Source organism: Zingiber officinale, chromosome 6B (assembly GCF_018446385.1).
Source record: "Zingiber officinale cultivar Zhangliang chromosome 6B, Zo_v1.1, whole genome shotgun sequence".
Lineage (NCBI taxonomy): Eukaryota > Viridiplantae > Streptophyta > Magnoliopsida > Zingiberales > Zingiberaceae > Zingiber > Zingiber officinale.
The window spans coordinates 104,253,194-104,272,427 of record NC_055996.1 but is presented as its reverse complement, the minus strand read 5'-3'; the positions used below and the strand labels follow the sequence as shown (position 1 = coordinate 104,272,427).

At 34.3% G+C, this 19,234-nt stretch overlaps 1 protein-coding gene across 1 annotated transcript; it reads right to left on the bottom strand.

Annotated features, from left to right (window-relative positions):
* Window positions 1–218: 218 nt before the first annotated feature.
* On the bottom strand, window positions 219–17,277 carry LOC121988627 (isoleucine--tRNA ligase, cytoplasmic-like). Its single transcript, XM_042542156.1, has 27 exons — window positions 16,595–17,277; window positions 16,357–16,500; window positions 13,903–14,135; window positions 12,908–13,070; window positions 10,184–10,297; window positions 9,532–9,629; window positions 8,802–8,880; window positions 8,553–8,711; window positions 8,381–8,470; window positions 7,683–7,816; window positions 5,927–6,086; window positions 5,733–5,816; window positions 5,422–5,634; window positions 5,206–5,331; window positions 4,165–4,302; window positions 3,960–4,063; window positions 3,819–3,882; window positions 3,203–3,291; window positions 2,982–3,123; window positions 2,598–2,661; window positions 2,456–2,523; window positions 1,714–1,836; window positions 1,559–1,624; window positions 1,103–1,126; window positions 856–961; window positions 687–778; window positions 219–602 (listed from the first exon to the last, which is right to left on the bottom strand). Exons 1-27 carry the CDS (start codon window positions 17,192–17,194, stop codon window positions 492–494), a joined length of 3,588 nt encoding a protein of 1,195 aa, XP_042398090.1. The 5' UTR covers window positions 17,195–17,277; the 3' UTR covers window positions 219–491.
* Between the last annotated feature and the right edge of the window lie 1,957 nt (window positions 17,278–19,234).

The following is a 19,234-nucleotide window of genomic DNA, read 5'->3' as shown; positions in this document are numbered from 1 at the left end:
TGGTTGAAGTGTTCACAGAAGTTTGAATTCAATGGTTTTGCCTCAACAGAATTAGCCAACAAGACACCTCATCCGAACAGGCAGCAAAGATCTGTTTCCTGATTGAATAAAACTGTATTAGTAGACAACGTTACCAAATCCCGTTCTCAACGCAGATGACACGTAATAAGAAGAAAAAGTTGTTCGACTGCTGGAATTAAGAACACTGCAAAGATGTATTACAGAAAATCATTAAATTAAATTAACCAAAATTTTAAGAATACACCAAATTTGATTTGACTGTCTTTCTAATTATGCATTTATCAGACTACACAAACTTGCAATATCACACACGTGTAGCAAGTGATTACATATGGTTTATAAATTAAATTGTTGAAGTACCAATATGAATGTTGCTCAAGCGAAATGAGTTGTAAAATCTTCAGGAAGGAATCGATTGCAGGAACTGTGAGGCTAGAATCGAGGGAAATACAAGCAAAATAATCTGACATTTAGTCCGTCAGTTCCTTGTTTCTCAAGTAGTAATCTGCTGCACTGAGGAAGACATGCTTTTCTAACTCCAACTCAACTGGTAGCTGATTCTCAAAACAATCTACCTTAATCTGCAACGAAGTTGTAAATTCAACAACTTTCAAACCACAAATTATATGTACCCAATATCGATGAGATTAAATTAGCATGGATACCTTCCCATTTCCTCTTTGAAACTCTAATTTCAAATTCAAAAGATCTCTTGACAACAAATATGTCTGTAAACTTTCAGCAAGCTTCTTTTCACCTGAGGAATAAAATGCAGACGATCAAATCTCATGATTTGGCATGTTGTATAACAAAATCATAATTCCAGTGTAAAACCTGAATATAATGCAACAATAGCTCCGGTATCAAACATCAGAGCAGGCTTTGCTATGCTAACAACGAATGAGACACTAGGCAGTTGTTCCTCACGTGATAGCAAGACCTGCAACAAATTATAGAACAAAAGTAGAGAAAATTGTCAAGTTAACCTATATTGTAATATGGAGCCCTTTGCTAAAACTGAGGGACTTTAACAATAAAGAGCATAAAAGCTATCAACTATTAGAAATATAATGGCACATACCTGAAACTCCTGACACAAAATCACCTGCAAGTAATAGGACCATGAGGGCAAAGTACAACAACCAATCAGAAAGGGAAAATAACATGAGCAAAGGGGAAATATAGCAATAGGCACTGAAGCCCTTATAAAAAAACCAAAGGTGGACATTAAAACTCAATAGAAAATTAATGAATAAACAATAATTCCTTGAAAAATAAAAGTCAGTAAATTAGGATCAAAAGCTCCATAGAACTAGGGTTTGATAGGCATATTGCAGAATAAATAGAAACAAGATAGCATGGTGCTGCCTCAAAATATCGTACAAAAATGTTTGCTTTGGCAGAAAGCACAAAGAAAACGTTTGCTATTGCACATTGTATCTGAATCAAAAAAACTAAAATAACTTGGTCTCAAATCTGCTGAAGTATAAAATTGCAACTCATTCATCATAGTTTTGTTATATCGTTTAACACTTACAGCATGAGGGGGAGTGTTGCTTTGATGAAGTAAAGGAGACCCAAGAGCATCTTTGATGTATTCCTCCTGCAACAAAAGTACCAGAGAAAAAAACTATGAAGGTTAACAACTATAAGGGTGGTTAAAGCACATAGCCAAACAATATGAAGACATACCTGGGATTCCACAATTTTCTCCAAAACATTTTTACTTTTCCCAAGAGGTTCATAGTAAACCTCTACAACATCAGTGGGCTCCAGACCAGCTTTCTTACGTAATTTCTGAATCCGATTGACAACCTGACATAAAAAGTAGTAATCTCACAAACATAAAACTAGTACATTTGTGGCCTGTGAGAAAGAGGAAAGAGGTGCCCAATATTTTCTCTGCTCTCATTTCTCTCCAAGTGAAAGCATTCTCAATCTCAATTTCACAGGTTACAGCAATAAGAACAATTTACCAACAATTAGGGGCTTAAGATTGACACTGTTCTGAGAGATATTGAAGTAAGACAGATAGGTGCACATACATAACACACTATGTGAGCAGCACCACTTCCAGATAGATGGTGCTGGAAATGAAATTTGGCTGTTCGAAAGCATAATAAAAAAAGTAAAATATAGGCCAATCTATGTCATAGAAATATAGATTCCACATGCCCAAAAGTAGATTACCACAACTCTGAAAGTACTAGAATACTAAAACTTTGAGAGAGAAAACAAATAGCAGATTTTCCTGAAAAAATGGCAGTAGCAGTTTGAATATAGGGGCATATGATGCATTAACAATGAAACAATACACATTGTGAAACTAACATTCATCTCCATTGCTGTGTATAACATGATGAATATACAAGAAACATTATTCCCTTGTAATATCTCTACAGTCTAAAAAGAAAAATTCAGACACCATAATTACCTCTCGAGCAACTCCTGCATCAAACAATGATTCATCGGCTCTCAAATCCAATACCACCAAAACATCACCTGAGAAAAGATCTATGACATCACATGGGGAGGAAAAGTTTGACATTATAATCTAGAAACAAACTTTAGCTTACCATCTCCAGCAGCATCGATCTCCTTTTCTGTAGTACCAGAAGGCCGTTTGAACTCATGCAATATCTGAAAGCATTATTACTCAGAACCATGATAACTAGAGATTTTGACAAAGTTACAACAATGTGTGAAATTCCAAATTTTAAAGTCCTAATGTAAAAAAGAAAAGGTAACATTAAGTTATTTGATTTATATAGTAAAAGGATGCCTACCTACAGATTCATAACAATATTGTGTTACATAAAACTAATGGCGGGGATAAGAATATAAGAGTAGAAAGCAGTCCATTTGAAGTTTCCTAAAAAAACTAGCTCCAGGTGCTCTTAAGAAGATTGATCATATACATATTTCTTAGATTTTATAATACTTTCAAAATCATAATTAACCTTTATATCATTCAGCTTCAAGCAATGCCCGGAGAATGTGACTTCTCCAGATTGCTCAAAAGACGATATATCAGCCTCAGACATTGCCTTGACCTCCTTAGCCACAGCACCCATTGCCTTCCCTAATCTTTTACCTAATACACTAAGATAATAAGAAAAAGAAATCAGTTACCACCCACAACTAAAGGATTTTAATAAACTTAGTGAAAGTCATAGCATACCTAAAATCAGGCTCAGCTCGTAATGAAGCATAATTCAAAGGATCATTGCATGAAACCACTGATTTAACATTGAGCTCCTCCATCACATACTACAATGTCCAAAGAATATTTGCATTTGACTTGATTGATGGTATATTGGAAAATCAAAAACATTTAAACAATGGCAGGTATATTAAAACAAAGTTTACAGAAACTAGTGCAAGAAAGATGCTAAGTAGCTTGCAGACAAATATGAAAAGAAAAGAGTTTATGTTTTCTTTGTTCTCTTGGGAGTCAGGTTTCCTTCCAAAATTAACATTTAGCAAACCCTTTCTTATTGAGGTTCCCAAATTTCACTATTCTTAAATGGGAAGTTAAAACTGACTCAGTTTAATGCATTTAGGATTTTCTATGCTCTTGAACAATGACAAGCATAAACAGAGTTTTTTTTTTTATTGTCTTTCATCTTAACTCCAGTTCCAAAAGATGGGCTAAGCACCAGACGGGAACCTAAAATGATTCCTATAAATTTACTCTCCATATAAAATGGAATCAAATCATTATCTGAAGGTTGTAACAAATGCAAATATAAACTAAGCTCGTAAAAAATAAAAAGAAGATTCAATTGCTATCCGACCTCCCTCAACTTTCCAGTAATATCTTCCAGAAAATCTGAATCAGGATGAACAACTATCATTTCCCTGAAATAACAGAACATAAAAAAAAGTTTGATAAATAGAAAGGCATTACAATATACGGTAAAAGCAACTCCTCATACTTGAGTGGTGTTTTGAGAGGTTTACTATGACGCTCCCGAATGTTGCGTGCCAGGTCAATGACAGTCATCATCCTTGTGACACTCTGCTCAATGCGCTCCTCCCGCTAAGGATATCAGTAGAAGGAATAATTTAAGCATGTTAAATGGAACTGCAAAAAAATATACAGTGATGGACAGCATACTAAGAAATTGAAAATAATTATACCTTCCCTAATGCTGAAGGAAAGTTACAAAAATGAATGCTTTCCTCAGATCCACCAGAGACCTTCCGAAGGTTTAGATAAAGAACCTCTGTAAAGAAAGGTGTGAATGGAGCCATCACTTTACATGTAGTTAAAAGCACCTGCAATATGTAAAATCGAGCAAAGTATCCATCATATTATGAAGTTTTAAATAATAAATTTTAAGATATAAAATGAAGCTAGGCCTAGGTAATTGAGACCATAATCCAGATGATATTTGTGCCTAAAATTCATCTAAGTATTCATCATATTAAGCAGTTTGTAATAATATGTTTTAAGATATGAAAAAAAAGGGCAAGGCCCAAGTAACTAAAAAGAAATCATCTCTGAGCTCATATTTGCTCAAAAGGCCAAATAAATAAATATCGATTTTCTAAACCAAAATTAGTAATAGAAGTATTCATCTTATTCCGTTCAATATTGAATGACTAGCAATAATCAGTCTATAGTGATATCTACAAGGATTTAAAGATACACAAAAGGCAGTAAGACTCAAGCCAACATTAATAAAATAAATAGCAATATAGCAATAAACAAACAGTATGTTCCAACTATACAGTGTCGTGCAACCTGGAACTTGTTGAAATCTTTGTAAAGCATATTTACATTAATACTTATATCTTTAAGGCACTTACAACTGTGATAAGGAAAATTTTCTATATATATAGATAGATAGACAGACAGATCTCACACCTTCTATTCTAGTTGATTTAACTTGTCTAAAATCTTTGATCATGTTTCATATAATTATAATTGATTTTATAGTATTAAAAAAATTTCCAGTGTATGATGGTTTTATCTTAACTGGAAGTACTACCACAACAATGAAACTAAATAAAAAGAAATACTATCAATTGACACATACATCAAAAGATCTTATACAACACATTAAATGCAATAGAAACAAAAAGTATCATGCAATATATTGCACCAGAAACATAGGGGAAAAAGTGCAATGTAGGATGATAAATACCATGAGTAAAAAATATATACATAATACATACATGATATAAAGTTGAAAGAGAGATTCTGCAGTCGTCTTCTCCTGTGCGTCCCTTCAATCTCTTTCGATTAAAACGCACATATATGTTGGTAAGATTGTCAATGAACTTCAGAAGATACGGGACAACCTGCAAAAAGAAGACGCCTTAAGAACACAAAGGGTATAAATACATATTTCATGGTTTTAAAGTTTAGATGGAATGAACACAAAAAAATACCGAGTACAACCGATAAGCATCCATTTCTTGACGAACAAATTGAACTAAACTTTCAGTAGCAGAATTTATCCACTGGTCAAGCACATTCAAAGACTTTTGAAGGGCTTCATAATGCACTGGAACAAAAGGTGCAAGACCCTCAACCTCAAGCCTTTTTGCATTTTGAACAAGGAATCTATATGCGTTATACCATGGAAGGAAGACATCTTTGACCTGCTTAAGCAAAACAGAAAGAAGGCAACAGTAAAAATAAATTGAAACAAGCATACAGTCCACATACTTAAATAAATCATGACCCAAAAGAGCCTTACCACACTATATACACCATCCTTTTTGAACCGCAAAGGTTCAGCACGAACAACAGGAGAATTAACCAGATATAATCGCAAAGCATCCTGTAGGTTCCATGTTATGATTGTGACCATGAAAGTTATATAATTAAGGATAAAACAAATAATTATAACTCAATAAATAATGCTTCTTGCTAGTGAAACTAATTGCATACCGCTCCATAATCATCTATGACTTCGGTTGGCGATGGGTAGTTCTTCAATCTTTTACTCATTTTCTTCCCATCCTCAGCCAACACAAGACCATTGCAGATAAGGTTTCTAAATGCAGGCTTCCCAAACAATGCCGTAGATAGCACCATAAGTGTATAGAACCTAAAATGGTATAAAACATTAAAATAAGTACTGAGGGGTTGAGAGGAACTATTATATGAGAAAATAAGGAGGAAGCAACTTATACAAATAATACTCAGTAATGCTGAATATCATTGGAGCTATCAACAAAACAAAATCCATAAATTGCACATTTTTGAAGACACAAAAACAAATGAGAAACATAACCATAATGAGCAAAAAAATTCTGCATAAATTTTCTGAAAAAATTCAGTATGATAGTCAAAAGTAATTGTTAAAAATCAAAACTATTTCAAGGTCGCCAAGAGAATTGTTGAAAATCAAAACTATTTCAAGATCACCAAGAAACTAACAAATTGCCAGTTTATCAAGTGAACATGCTAATATAAGTACTCAATTCCCAGAAATACAGGAACAAATTTGTGCAAAAGTGGTTGAAATACAACCTAACTAGTATATTGAGCAAGGGCGTCAATATGTTTCAACATTAGGACAAAAATAAAACATGTAAATCAAATTCACACTTCTTACTAGAAGTTTTCAAACATAATTATGCCCAGTAGTTGTCAATGGATGGTCGTGAATGTATGCTTGAGTCATGAGTTATAGAAGCATCCTAGTCCATGTGACAAACCAAGAAAAAGGACAACACTTTTTGTTGAATGTTTAACCAAGACTAAAAAGTTAATTGGAGGCAGTGTTAACTGGAACAGGATTCCTTTGCATGGTAAAGAAAAAACGGATAATTTGCCTCCTATGCTTTATAACAAAGAGATGATAAATAATACGCACACTTCAAACTTTTTCTCTTCTATAATCTGAACATCATGTATAAGTTTTTGTGCTTTTTAAAACTTGGTTTCCATATAAACAATGGAAATAAAGAATGCATGAGTATAATGGTATTCAGATTTATGATGAAAAATGTAAAGACACATGGTTTTCCACCTGTCAAATGCAAATTTCTGAAACAACGAACCTTGGCATCGTTTTTCCTATTGTGCATACTTTTCCTCACTCCAAATACTTATCTTCCCATTAGCAGTCTCAATCATATCAACACACCAGTTCCATTAATGTAAGTACATGTCAGGTTTGCACCATCAACAAGGAAATATCAAGACTGTAAATCAAACCAATACATGAAATGGGAAACAAAACACTTGCCTTATCAGTCAAATTACATGTTAATGTCTCTAATCAGACTATCAACTAAAATAAATAAAGATGGTCTAGTCCAACTTAAACAAAACACGTTCAATATAGCGGTGATGAGGCTAACCTAAGGATAAAAAAGATGAAAATGGAAGAAGTAGAAAAAAAGCAGCCTATAGAAGTCATGATCACCGCAATTCAGATCTAGAATAGAATATATTCGACATGCAACAAAAAATGTTAAAAGGAGAAAAATTAGCCAATCAACTAAAATGAACAAAGATGATATAGGACTACTTAGTAAAAACACCTTCGAATCATTTCAGAGCTCACAAGGTTTATCTAAAGATAAGATGAAAATAAAGTAAAAAAGGGCGAGCACTTGTAGTAAACAGGATCTCATATCTCGAATAGAATATATTTGACATGCTTAAAAAAAAGAGATACAGTAGAAAAACCAACCATCCTCGCGTTTGGTCAAGGCCCTCGGCAACAAAGTGTCCCGGAAAGTTCTTTTCAAAGAGTTCCACATTCTCAAACGGGTAATGAATATAAGCATATGGCATTGACCCACTCTCAAACCAGCAGTCAAAGACCTGAAGGATGTATAGAATAATTTATTCTCCACTCATCAAAATAGGACCTGATTGATCAGAGAACCCATTTGCAGAGTATAAACTGTTGCAATGGAACAAGCCAATCAAGCATTATTTGGACAACTGTAAACTAACAGGGTTTTATTGATTAGTTAGCTGGCTCAATCCTACAAAGGATCCTTCTCTCAATTTTATGCCAACTTAAAGATTTGTGAGGTGCACAAACAGCTGTTGAGGTATGTGGACTGCACTCGCATCATATATTCGCCCACAATATATATTTTTTAAGTGTGGTTATTTATTTGAATCAATCCCGAGAAATCTAGATGATTCATTCAAGAAATGGCAACAACTACCATATATTTGAGTAATTAAACAAACAATAATCAAACTTAGTCATATCACTATAATATTTGGCAAATACTTGAATGGCAAACAATCTCAAAGTCCAAATTATTGTGGATCTTACACGAATTTCACATATAAACTACATGTGTATGAACCATATTCATTTATATATTAATAACCAATTACACATAGATTGATTGCCTTGAGAAAACTCACATCATCAATGCGATGAAGAACCCCAAACTCAGGACCACGTTCAGAAGGAATGGTTATGTGATCAATATAGTGACGATGCAGATCAGTAACCTTAAAATCCAATAAAAAAAAGTTAACTTAGTTAACAAATTAAAACAGGCCTGACAAAAACATTAATAATGCATGAATCCACCTTAGCACCAGATAGTTGCTCAAGTTCATCAATAGAACCAATAACTCTCTTCTCAATGCCATCCTCACTGACCCAAATAGGAAGAGGGGTACCCCAAAACCTACTTCGGCTAACAGCCCAATCCCTAGCATTTTCGAGCCAATTATGAAACCGTTTTTCCTGTGGTCAACAGTAGATTAACCATCACCACTCTGGTTCTGTGGGAATTATTCTTTCAAAAGAAACAATAAAAGAAGGAAAAGATCAAACCTTCACATAGTCGGGAACCCAATCTGTTTGTTTGTTACTTTCTAACAACTGCTCCTTAATCTTTTCAACAGAAACAAACCTGAACATACAAGCTAATTATAAAAACAAATAGAGGGAACTTTTTTATTTGAACAATCCAGAGTATTATGAATAACAGCTTTAGTATTCAAGATTGAGGAATGATTTAAATTGAAATTATTATGACTTCCAAGTATCAAAACACTCACAAAGACTGAAATGATTTGATAAGAACACAAAATACAGTTTATGCCGAACACGATATAGAAGCTGACATCAATAGTGCTAAAGTCAATCATGACTACTATTTGGTCAAAAGGCACATAACTAACTTTTATGGAGTTTCCAATAAATATTGTCCACCACTTAAGAGTCATCCAATCAACAATGAATCAATCAGTTCCATTTGGACCAACAAACGGTTAACCCTCATCAATGGGAATGTCTTGACCTAAAAAGTTAAATTGAACTATGATGACATAGTAGGATAGTCTGATAACACTAAATAATTTCTTCATAATAAGAGCAACAAAAAAGATAAGCTGCATGAAAGAAACCAAGATCTCCATAATCATGTGCATCGCCACAAAAAAAATATGGAAAAAAAAATAGTATAGCAGATATTATCAGATCAAACTTCTTGTTTAAAAGTGGCGGAACCAAAACTCAATGTATCAAAAAGTTCAATCAATAATATGATATAGTGATTTACCAACTAGGAACAGCCCGATATAGAAGGGGCGTGTCTGATCTCCAGCAGAAAGGATAAGAATGCATGACACTTCCATTATTTACAAGTCTTCCTTTCACCTGATACGAGATTCAAGATGTTCTTCTATGTATAAATACTGATTAATGAACCCACAACACCAAGATAAGATGAGCAATCAAAGAAAATCAAGAAAACTTGGTGAAGTATTAAAATTCTATCAAAAAAAGCCAGCATGAGAAAACATCTTCCAAGTTTGTAAGTTACTACATGGCAACAACAAACAAATGCGAGTCCCAAGTATTTGGGGTCAACTACATGTATCTCAAAAAGCCATTGACATCTATATAATGATATATCAAGGTTCATATAAGATTTTTCAAACAAGCACACTCAAATGAGAATATTTCGAGATCAGGATAAAGCATGAAAGAATCAAAATTATAGAACCACCTACAAGGATTACTTACTTCAAAAACTCACGACTTATTCTAAAAGTTCAATAAAAGCATATCTTATAAGATTTGTCATCATGCAAATTCCAAAGTCATATAAAAGTTCTATAAACGAGAGAATTAAGACACATTAGATTAATTAGTCATCAGTCAGACTAACACCTTAGACATTGACTAGAAATGTCAACAGAGATTCTTACCTTAACAGCATTTACAATGTCCTTATCAGCATCCTTCACATAGCGCCCATAGAAATCTGAGACTTCCTCAGTAAAGCAACCATCAGCATCAACCGCCACAAAAAGATCCACACCCTATTCAATTAGAATAAAGTAAAAGAATGATATTAGAAACATAAAAAAGTTAAGATTGAATTATCTAATTGTATTGTCAATACAATAATCATAAATCTGCTACATACAATAACATCAAAGTAAACAACTTAATGACTTCATGTCGCAGTTTTTTCTGTTGAGAATTGACTGTCATATACAGATATTACAAGAACAACTAAACAATGATTGAAAAAAAAAACAAACATTTACAGGCAACAAAGAACTAGCTGATTGTTAAAATAATAATAATAATAATAATAAAATTAAAAAAAAAACAACAGTCCGGTGCACAAAGCTCCCACTAATGCGGGTCTCGGTAAAGGTCTATTATATGCAACTTTAGCTTGTTTTGCAAGAGGTTATTTCAGATACTCAAACCCATGATCTTCATCCACATAAATAATTGAAGTTTACTATTAAAAAGAATACTAGTAGAATATAGTTGATTATTTGAACACAATGTTGATGCAAGATCAACCCAACATGACCCCTTGAACTTCAAACGGTCATAATTTTTGACTCGGAATCAGGCTCTATTGGTGGGCCACGCATGCAGAATTTAAAAATCTACATTTGTTTTGAGGTACCCGTAATTGCCAATTTTGGGGCCCACCCTCATCTGAGCTTCCGAAGATTTTATTACTATTTTTAGTAATTTTTATTTTTATGGTCTTTAGGGTATTTTTGATATTTCTGATAATTATGAGTCATAGAGCGTCTTGTTTTATTAATTTTAATTTCTGTCAAGATATTTCCTTTTCTAAAAAGATCTCTTTTCTTTCTCTACAAGATTGGAATTGAGATCCATATATTGTGATTTATTTCCTTGTCTGGAGTCTATAAACACATGTCTAGTTGTACGAGGATGATCCCTCAATTAATAATAAAGTTTTCTTTTTTAAGCAAACAACGGATTTTCTCCTTGTTTTCTTCGGGTTCTCTTCTTGCCTTCTCCTTAATTCCCCCTTCTCATCAGTCGGCAAGATAATTGCTATCCTGCCCGACGTCAATTGGTATCAGAGCAAGGTGCAGATCCAATGGAAGGTCATCGTGTTGTGGTCAAGGTAGGCAGGTTCCGACTGAGAAAGTCTCGCACCGTGGTCATAGCGTTTATGACATAATGGCGATGGAGAGGCAAGTCACTGACTTAACCCAACGAATAGCCCAAGCGACACAAATTATTGAGGCTCATGGGCTCTCAGATCATGGATCTGAGTCTTCCTTTGAAAACCATTATCACCAACAAGTTACATACTAGGAACATCGTGATCGAGAGGAGTCCTATAGAGACCTCGATTTTCGAGTTGAATTACCCAAATACTCTGGTACATTGCAAGCAAAGGGCTTCGTCGATTGGATCAACGAAGTTGAGCGGATCTTCGACTATAAGCAAGTTCCAAATCAGATGAAGGTAAAATTAATTGTCATCATACTCAAGGGGCGAGCATTGGCGTGGTGGGAACAGATGCGCAGCCTAAACTAATGACTAGGCGAAGATGAAGAAGAAACTGAGGGAACACTTCTTTCCTTTCGGCTGCCAAACTCTGTTCCAGCACGCTCCGCTCGTTGAGACAAGGCGCGAGATCGATCAATTGAGAAACAAGACTACATGTTTGAGTCCTTTCGAGATTGTCTATAGGTAGAACCCATCGGGGGTTTTGGACTTAGCCCCTGTTCCATGTATGGGACGATTTAATCTTAAAGCAGATTAGCAGGTGAAACTTGCAATTCTATATAGCAATACCAAGTATAAAACTCGGGTTGATGGTCATCGTCGTTAGGTACTTTTTGAGGTCGGTGATTTTTGTCTGAGTTGTTTTAACTCGTGATCGTTTCCCTATTGGTGAATACAATAAGCTGAAGGATCGAAAGATTGGACCGTGTGAGATACTGTTAAAGATCAATGATAATGCCTACATGTTGTGCTTTCCTAGTCATCTTAAGATGTCTGATGTCTTCAATGTAAAGCACTTGACTTCTTATTCGGTGGATGCTAATGAGGCTACTATGAACTCGAGGGCAAGTTCTTTTCAACCCGACTGATGCAGGATCAACCCAACACGACCCTTGAACTTCAAACGATTATAACTTTTGACTCAGGAGTCGAAATCAGGCTTTATCAGTGGCCCTCATTCGAACCTCCGAAGATTTTATTACTATTTTTAGTCATTTCCGTTTTTATGTTATTTAGGGTATTTTTATATTCCTGGTACTTATGAGTCATAATTAGTCTATAACAACGTCCTGTTTTATTAATTTTAATTTTTGTCAAGAGATTTCCTTTTCTTTCTCTATAAGATTAGAATTGAAGTCCATATATTATGATTTCTTTCCTTTCTTTGTCCCAAAATCTAAAGTTTATATAAACACCTGTCTAGTTGTATGAGGATGATCCCTCAATTAATAATAAAATTTTCTTTTTTTAGCAAACAACGAGTTTTCTCCTTGTTTTCTTCGGATTCTCTTTTTGCCCTCTCCTCAATTCCCTCTCTCGTCGGCCCACAAGATAATTGTTATCCTGTCCGACGTCAAATGTGATCCAAAATGACAATGGTATTGAACAACAAGAAACAATATATAAATACTGACCTTGATTATACCAGAAGCAACACAAACACGGTAATCATCTTCACCAAAAGCAGGAGCACAGTGAACGACACCAGTTCCACTATCATCAGTTACATAATTGTCTGCAACTACCCTAAAGGCTGTATCCGAATACTTCAAGAAATAATCAAACAGAGGAACATATCTGCACAAACAAAGTAATCAAATCTTGTTCTATCACCAAAACAGAAGTGCAGAAGATAATTGTTGTCTGAATGTCCAAAAGAAAATTGGAATTATTTACACAAACACACAAATTTATAATAGATGAGCAAAAAAAAACAACAAAGCATGTGACTATGCTACTCAAGCAAGAAAAATCAGCCCCCATACAAAAAAAATATATAGTTTTATAAATAGTCCATGGTAGATGCAATTGATAACTTTTTCAAGAACTGAAACTTAAATAATTCAAACTCTTGAAGTAGTAGTTAAAAAAAATAGAAGATTGTTATTTCTTATTGTGTCTCCATAGCCTCAATCACCTAAAATTCCTTTCTGTATTTGTATCATTTGTAGATTTCATCTGTAGCATCAAATAAATTTTATTATATAACTAAAACCTTACATCAACTCTAGCTCTAATCAAGATTAAACATACTAAACCTTTTGGAGAGCTGGCTTGTTCAAAAAGCCATAATATTAAATTTCTAAACACCACACCCTTCACCCCCTTGCTTTTCCTCATTGTTTCTTATCATAGATACTCATTTAATCAAAATTGATGATGCTTATTTTGTCAAACCATTCTTTTTAACTGTATGCTTTGAATGCACAACATGTTCAACCCACATAATTACCCACCTACTCCTAGACCATATGCTGGTTGCATATAGTGTGTGTGTGTGTGTGTGTGTGTGTGTCATTGCATAAGCTTATGCAGCTGCAAAGAAGCATATTTTAAAACAATGATCATGACCATGGATAACTACAAATAGGTAGAACAAAATATTTGGCATAGGGAAATTTTTATTCACCTCAATCCAACTAAAGAAGCGCCTGTTAATTTCTCCACTAACTCATATGATTTGGCATCAACTCCACTCTTAGTTTTAGTGCTCGAGGTTCCCTTGCTCTTAGAGTTGGCTGATGATATATCTTGTGGAGGCACGACAGCTCCAGCTAATTCTGATTTTGACTTCTTGCTAGGCAGCTGGGGCAACCTAGATTCTGCAACAATATAAGTCACACCTGATGTTTTTTCTCGAACCTGTCATTGGTTGCATGAGTCAGAAAAGCTGAAGAAGCTTATAAAAGAGCTCAAAACGATAATAAGAATGATCAGTGTAATGCTTATAGTATCCAACAAGATATATCTGAGCTTGACAACTTGCAAATTTCAGAAATCATTTAAAGCTGGTTATTCACTATCTCCATTTACAATGGAAAAAAAATCAGTCTTCATTCTAAATTTATTTGTATGTTAATTGACATGAGAAATTTTATCTGTGTAAGCAACTTAAGGCACACTTGTGACCAAAACTTTAACTCATCATTGTCCACAAATTGGAGTTAAACAGTACATCCATTCATAAAATAACAACTGGACATATTCACCTTTCTAAAAGAATTGTAATGACACTCAAGGTTTTAAAAAGGAGACACAGAATATATATTGATCGCGGTGGCAAACACAATCCTTATTAAAAATAATTTATTATATAAAATGTTTTATTTATACTTATTTATTTATATTTATTTATTTATATAATAAATATAAAATAATGTAGATTATTCAACTTATGAATTGATAATTCCACCAAGAAAATATGTAACAATCAATGTAAAGTGCATATTATATAACAGCTAATGTTAAATAACAAGTAATAATTCAGAGCATATTTTATTAATGAAATGCATGTAACAAACAATGTAAAGTGCATACTATATAACAGCTAATGTTAAATAACAATTAATAATTCAGAGCATATTTTATAAGAGAAATGCATATATATACTTTAACATTTGCAAAGAAGTGGTTAAACAAACACTAAGTTCCCATATCAAAACCAAGCTGGTAAAAGAGTAATCACAAAAGCCTTGTTATTTGAAAAGATAAGGGCAGGTGATAATTAGGGCCTTATTTGATTTGGTTCAACTCAAACTGGTTATGTGGATCATATAGACCCGCTAAATCAACCATATATCATCATCATCCTCATTATCACAAAGCCAAATGTATGTACTACATGTAATATGGTTCCCTACTGCGTTTAAAGACAATGCAAGAGAACTAGTGATGAATTGTGCTCTACAATAATAATTTTCACATACCTAACTGCATACTTAATAAATTGCACGTGATTGTAGAAACTAATTCAAAAGGTTGTCAAAATAAATAAAGAACTCCTGTGTAGAAACTAATTCAAAAGGTTGTCTAAATAAATAAAGAACTCCTGCTTAGATTGAGAGAACTATAGTTTGACTTGTTTTAATTTTCGAAGATTGAAATTTTCCTAATTGGTAAGAATTATTTTCTCTCTTAAACTGGAGAAATTTGAGTCAGAAGGTGACCAAATCCTAATAAAATTAATGTGATACAAGATCTTCTTTTAGCCAAAGTTCAATAAACCAATGCAAAATGACAACCAATTGTTTTCAATGGAGAACAAATGCAACGGCTGAATAAATTTTGCACTTCATGTTGTGTTGACATAATGTATCATGAGCAAGTTGAGCCATTCATGACAATATAAAAATACTACTTGAAATATATATATATATATATATATATATATATAATATATATATATTATTCTAAAACAAATTGGATAGGTCAACTCACCCATAAATCATTTTGATAGAACTGATAAGAAATGTACATAAGAAAACTTATTTGATAGATGGATCATGTCAATCCATTTATCGTAACCATGTCATGTCGCTTTCAGATTTGTCTCTATAGATAGTATTTTGAATTTGGTCAATTGTGTCAAATATTGTTATCAAGCCCTATCAACAAATGCAAAATGGCAAGGACCTCAGCTGTTGAGAATAAATTGCAAGAGATGATAACGCAAGGAATCTATGAAATGTTTAATATAAGCAAGAGTAAATTGCAAGTGCATTCCATGTAAGCATGGAAGATTTTGGATTAATACTAAATTCCAAAATATGAGGAAAACTATGAGAATTAATGCTACAATCAGAACATAAAGAACAACAAACCATCAACAAAATGCAATTGGTTATTTGTATGGTGCAGATAGTGCTAGGCACATAACAAAGTAATGCTATCATACAATATAGCTATGAACTGATATTAACTGTGCCTTAAAACTCATAAAGAACATTTTAACTGGCAGGGATAACTCCATTAGTAAAAGTACTGATAGCAAATGCCTCGAAGATGTCAAAACAAAATGTACATATAAGAAGTTCATAAACCAAGGCTGAATAAACTAACACTCTATCAAGCAGGCAAGACTGACCTTTACATACACCAAATCAGCATTTACGCACAGAGCAAGATTGCTCGGAAGTGTCCATGGAGTAGTTGTCCATGCTACTAACGCTGCATTATGAGGATCGCCAACGACTGGAAATGACACCATGATTGCAGGGTCCGACACATCCTGCAATTACCAAATTGGTAAACAATTAGACTACAGACCCTCACACAAATTTTTTTTTAACAGTGAAGATTGAAACAAACGAGATGAACAGAACCTTATAATTTTGCCCAGCCTCAAAGTTTGAGATCGGTGTCCTGCATCCCGTGCTGTAAGGCATGACCTTGAAGCCTCGATATACAAGCTCCTTCTTCCACAGCTGGGCGAACACCCACCACACCGACTCCATGAACTTGAGGTCCATCGTCTTGTAATCGTTCTTAAAATCGATCCAGCGGCCCGTGCGCGTGATCGTCTCCTCCCACTCGTTCACGTAGCGCGTGACGATGGCGCGGCACTCCTCGTTGTACGCCGCGATGCCCATAGCGAGGACGTCCTCCCGGCTCCGTATGCCGAGCTTGGTGTCAATCTCGAACTCGACGGGCAGGCCGTGGCAGTCCCAGCCGAAACGGCGGGTGACATGGCGGCCGTTCATAGACTGGTAGCGGGTGACAACGTCCTTGATGGTGCCGGCTAGGATGTGACCGTAGTGCGGGAGTCCGGTAGCGAAGGGCGGCCCGTCGTAGAAGATGTACTCCGGCATGGACTCGGTCCGCTTGAGCTGGGTCTCGAAGGCCCGGATGGATGACCAGAAGCGGAGGATGGACTCCTCCTGCTTCGGGAACGAGAAGTCCTTGCCCTCGCAAACGTCCTCCATCGCCGGCGAGAGAGGTGGCAAGACGGGGGTTTCCAAACTGAGAGCAGAGACGGCGACCACCCTACTTTTAGGGTTTTTAGTCAAACGAACGGGTCAGAGGCCGGTCCACAGCCGGTCCGTGACCGGCCCGATTTATCCGTGCGTTGAAATCAAGCATGAAGCATCAGTATCTTGAGTAGGGGTGAGCAGTCAATCCGTCAAATCGACCAACTTACTTATATTAACCCGAACTGAACCAAAAAAATAATCCGCCGGATATAGGACCGGATGTAGGGTCCTAATATTGCATTATCTGATCTAGTAGGGCCAGATAATTTTTTATCCCAGTAACCGAACCAACCCGATCCGATCACCCCTACTTGTAGCAACTAATATTGATAAGCTGTTACACGTTGTAACAACTATTGCCGATAAGTTACAACACGTTATAATAGTTATTTCTGATTAGCTGCTATAACGTGTAATGAGTAATGTCTATTATCATTTTAAAAAAATTTATTTTTTTTTTGTTATATTTATATTTATATTTTATATTTCATTGGATATAGGGTCGGATATCCAAATAACTGATAACCCGTCGGATATCTGAAACATAAGAACCGCCGGATATAGGGCCGGATGTAGGTCCCGATTTTATATTATCTGATCTAGTAGGGCCGGATAGTTTTTTATCCCAATAATCGAATCAATTTGATCCGTGATCACCCCTAATCTTGAGTTACAAGTTCACGATTAATTAAGAATTAGAAATTTTTCATTTTGCTACTCTACCGTTTGTTACTTTTGACATAGCCCCTGTATGATGCTTTTGTTAAATTACGTCATAATGTTTCTGTCATAAGCTGTAGTCAGTTACAAAGTCTGATGATGATTTTAATGATCTGAAAAAACTAAATCAAACCTTTTTTTAACTGCGAAATTAATTTGGTAGTTGAGGAAAAGTTAAAATATTTATCATCAATTGATATTATGGTGATAAAAGATACTATGTTTTTTCCCAGTACTCCCGTCAATTTATCTTAGGATCAATATGGAGGAGGTAAATTACGGACGACTATTAATCTTTGGAATAATAATTAATACATAAGAAAAATCATCAATTGATATGATGAATATTGAGATAGATAATATCAACTTTTACTTTCGTAGCATTTATAATTTATTATACAGAACTACAATACCACGGTAACATTGATCCAGTAATTCTCAGTACTTATAGTTTAAGTCTCAACTATAACATGCTACAAAGTGATTTTTTTCTAATGGTATAAAAATATGAGATAAAATAAACATTCGCCTAGTAATTTTTAGGCTAGGGATGATAAGATTAAGATTATATTTTCAAAAAATTATTAATGTATCGTTTGATAGGATTGATTAGAGGTAGAATTTATAATACTTAAGCATGAGGAATAATTATAAATCCTACCCATAATCCAATCATATCACTCCTACTAATGGAGCCTTATAATTTAATTATCAAAATATATCATTCATAAATATACAAAATACTTCAACTTCAAGCATATTCCAAAATTCATCACGTTAAACTAATAAAATATTTTAATAATAATGTACTTTTGAGCAATGAACGTAAATAGATAAATAGATACGTTATCTACAGATAGATAAATAAATAATTAATTAATGATTCAATTCCTAAACTTAACTAAAAGCATAAATAAATTCCAACATTAAATCTTAGATATACAAAAATGATTCAACTCCAAGAATAAAAAAATTTCTAACAATCATAGTAAATAATAGTCGCCAATAACTTGGTTCACTTATAGCAGCATCAAATGTCAATGATTATATTGTCGAATCAATTCCAAATTTTGTTAACTCTACAAAAATAATAAGAACCAATGATCAAATATAAGTCAATTCTCATAAAAATAGAATCTTTAAGAAAATAAGCAAAAGTCAAGAAAATTGAAATTTTGATACCATTATCGAGCATTTCAATCTCGTCTTCCTCAACCTTTACTAATTGGTTTTGAATCCATTTGAAGTCGATTTTGAGTGCAAATCAATAAC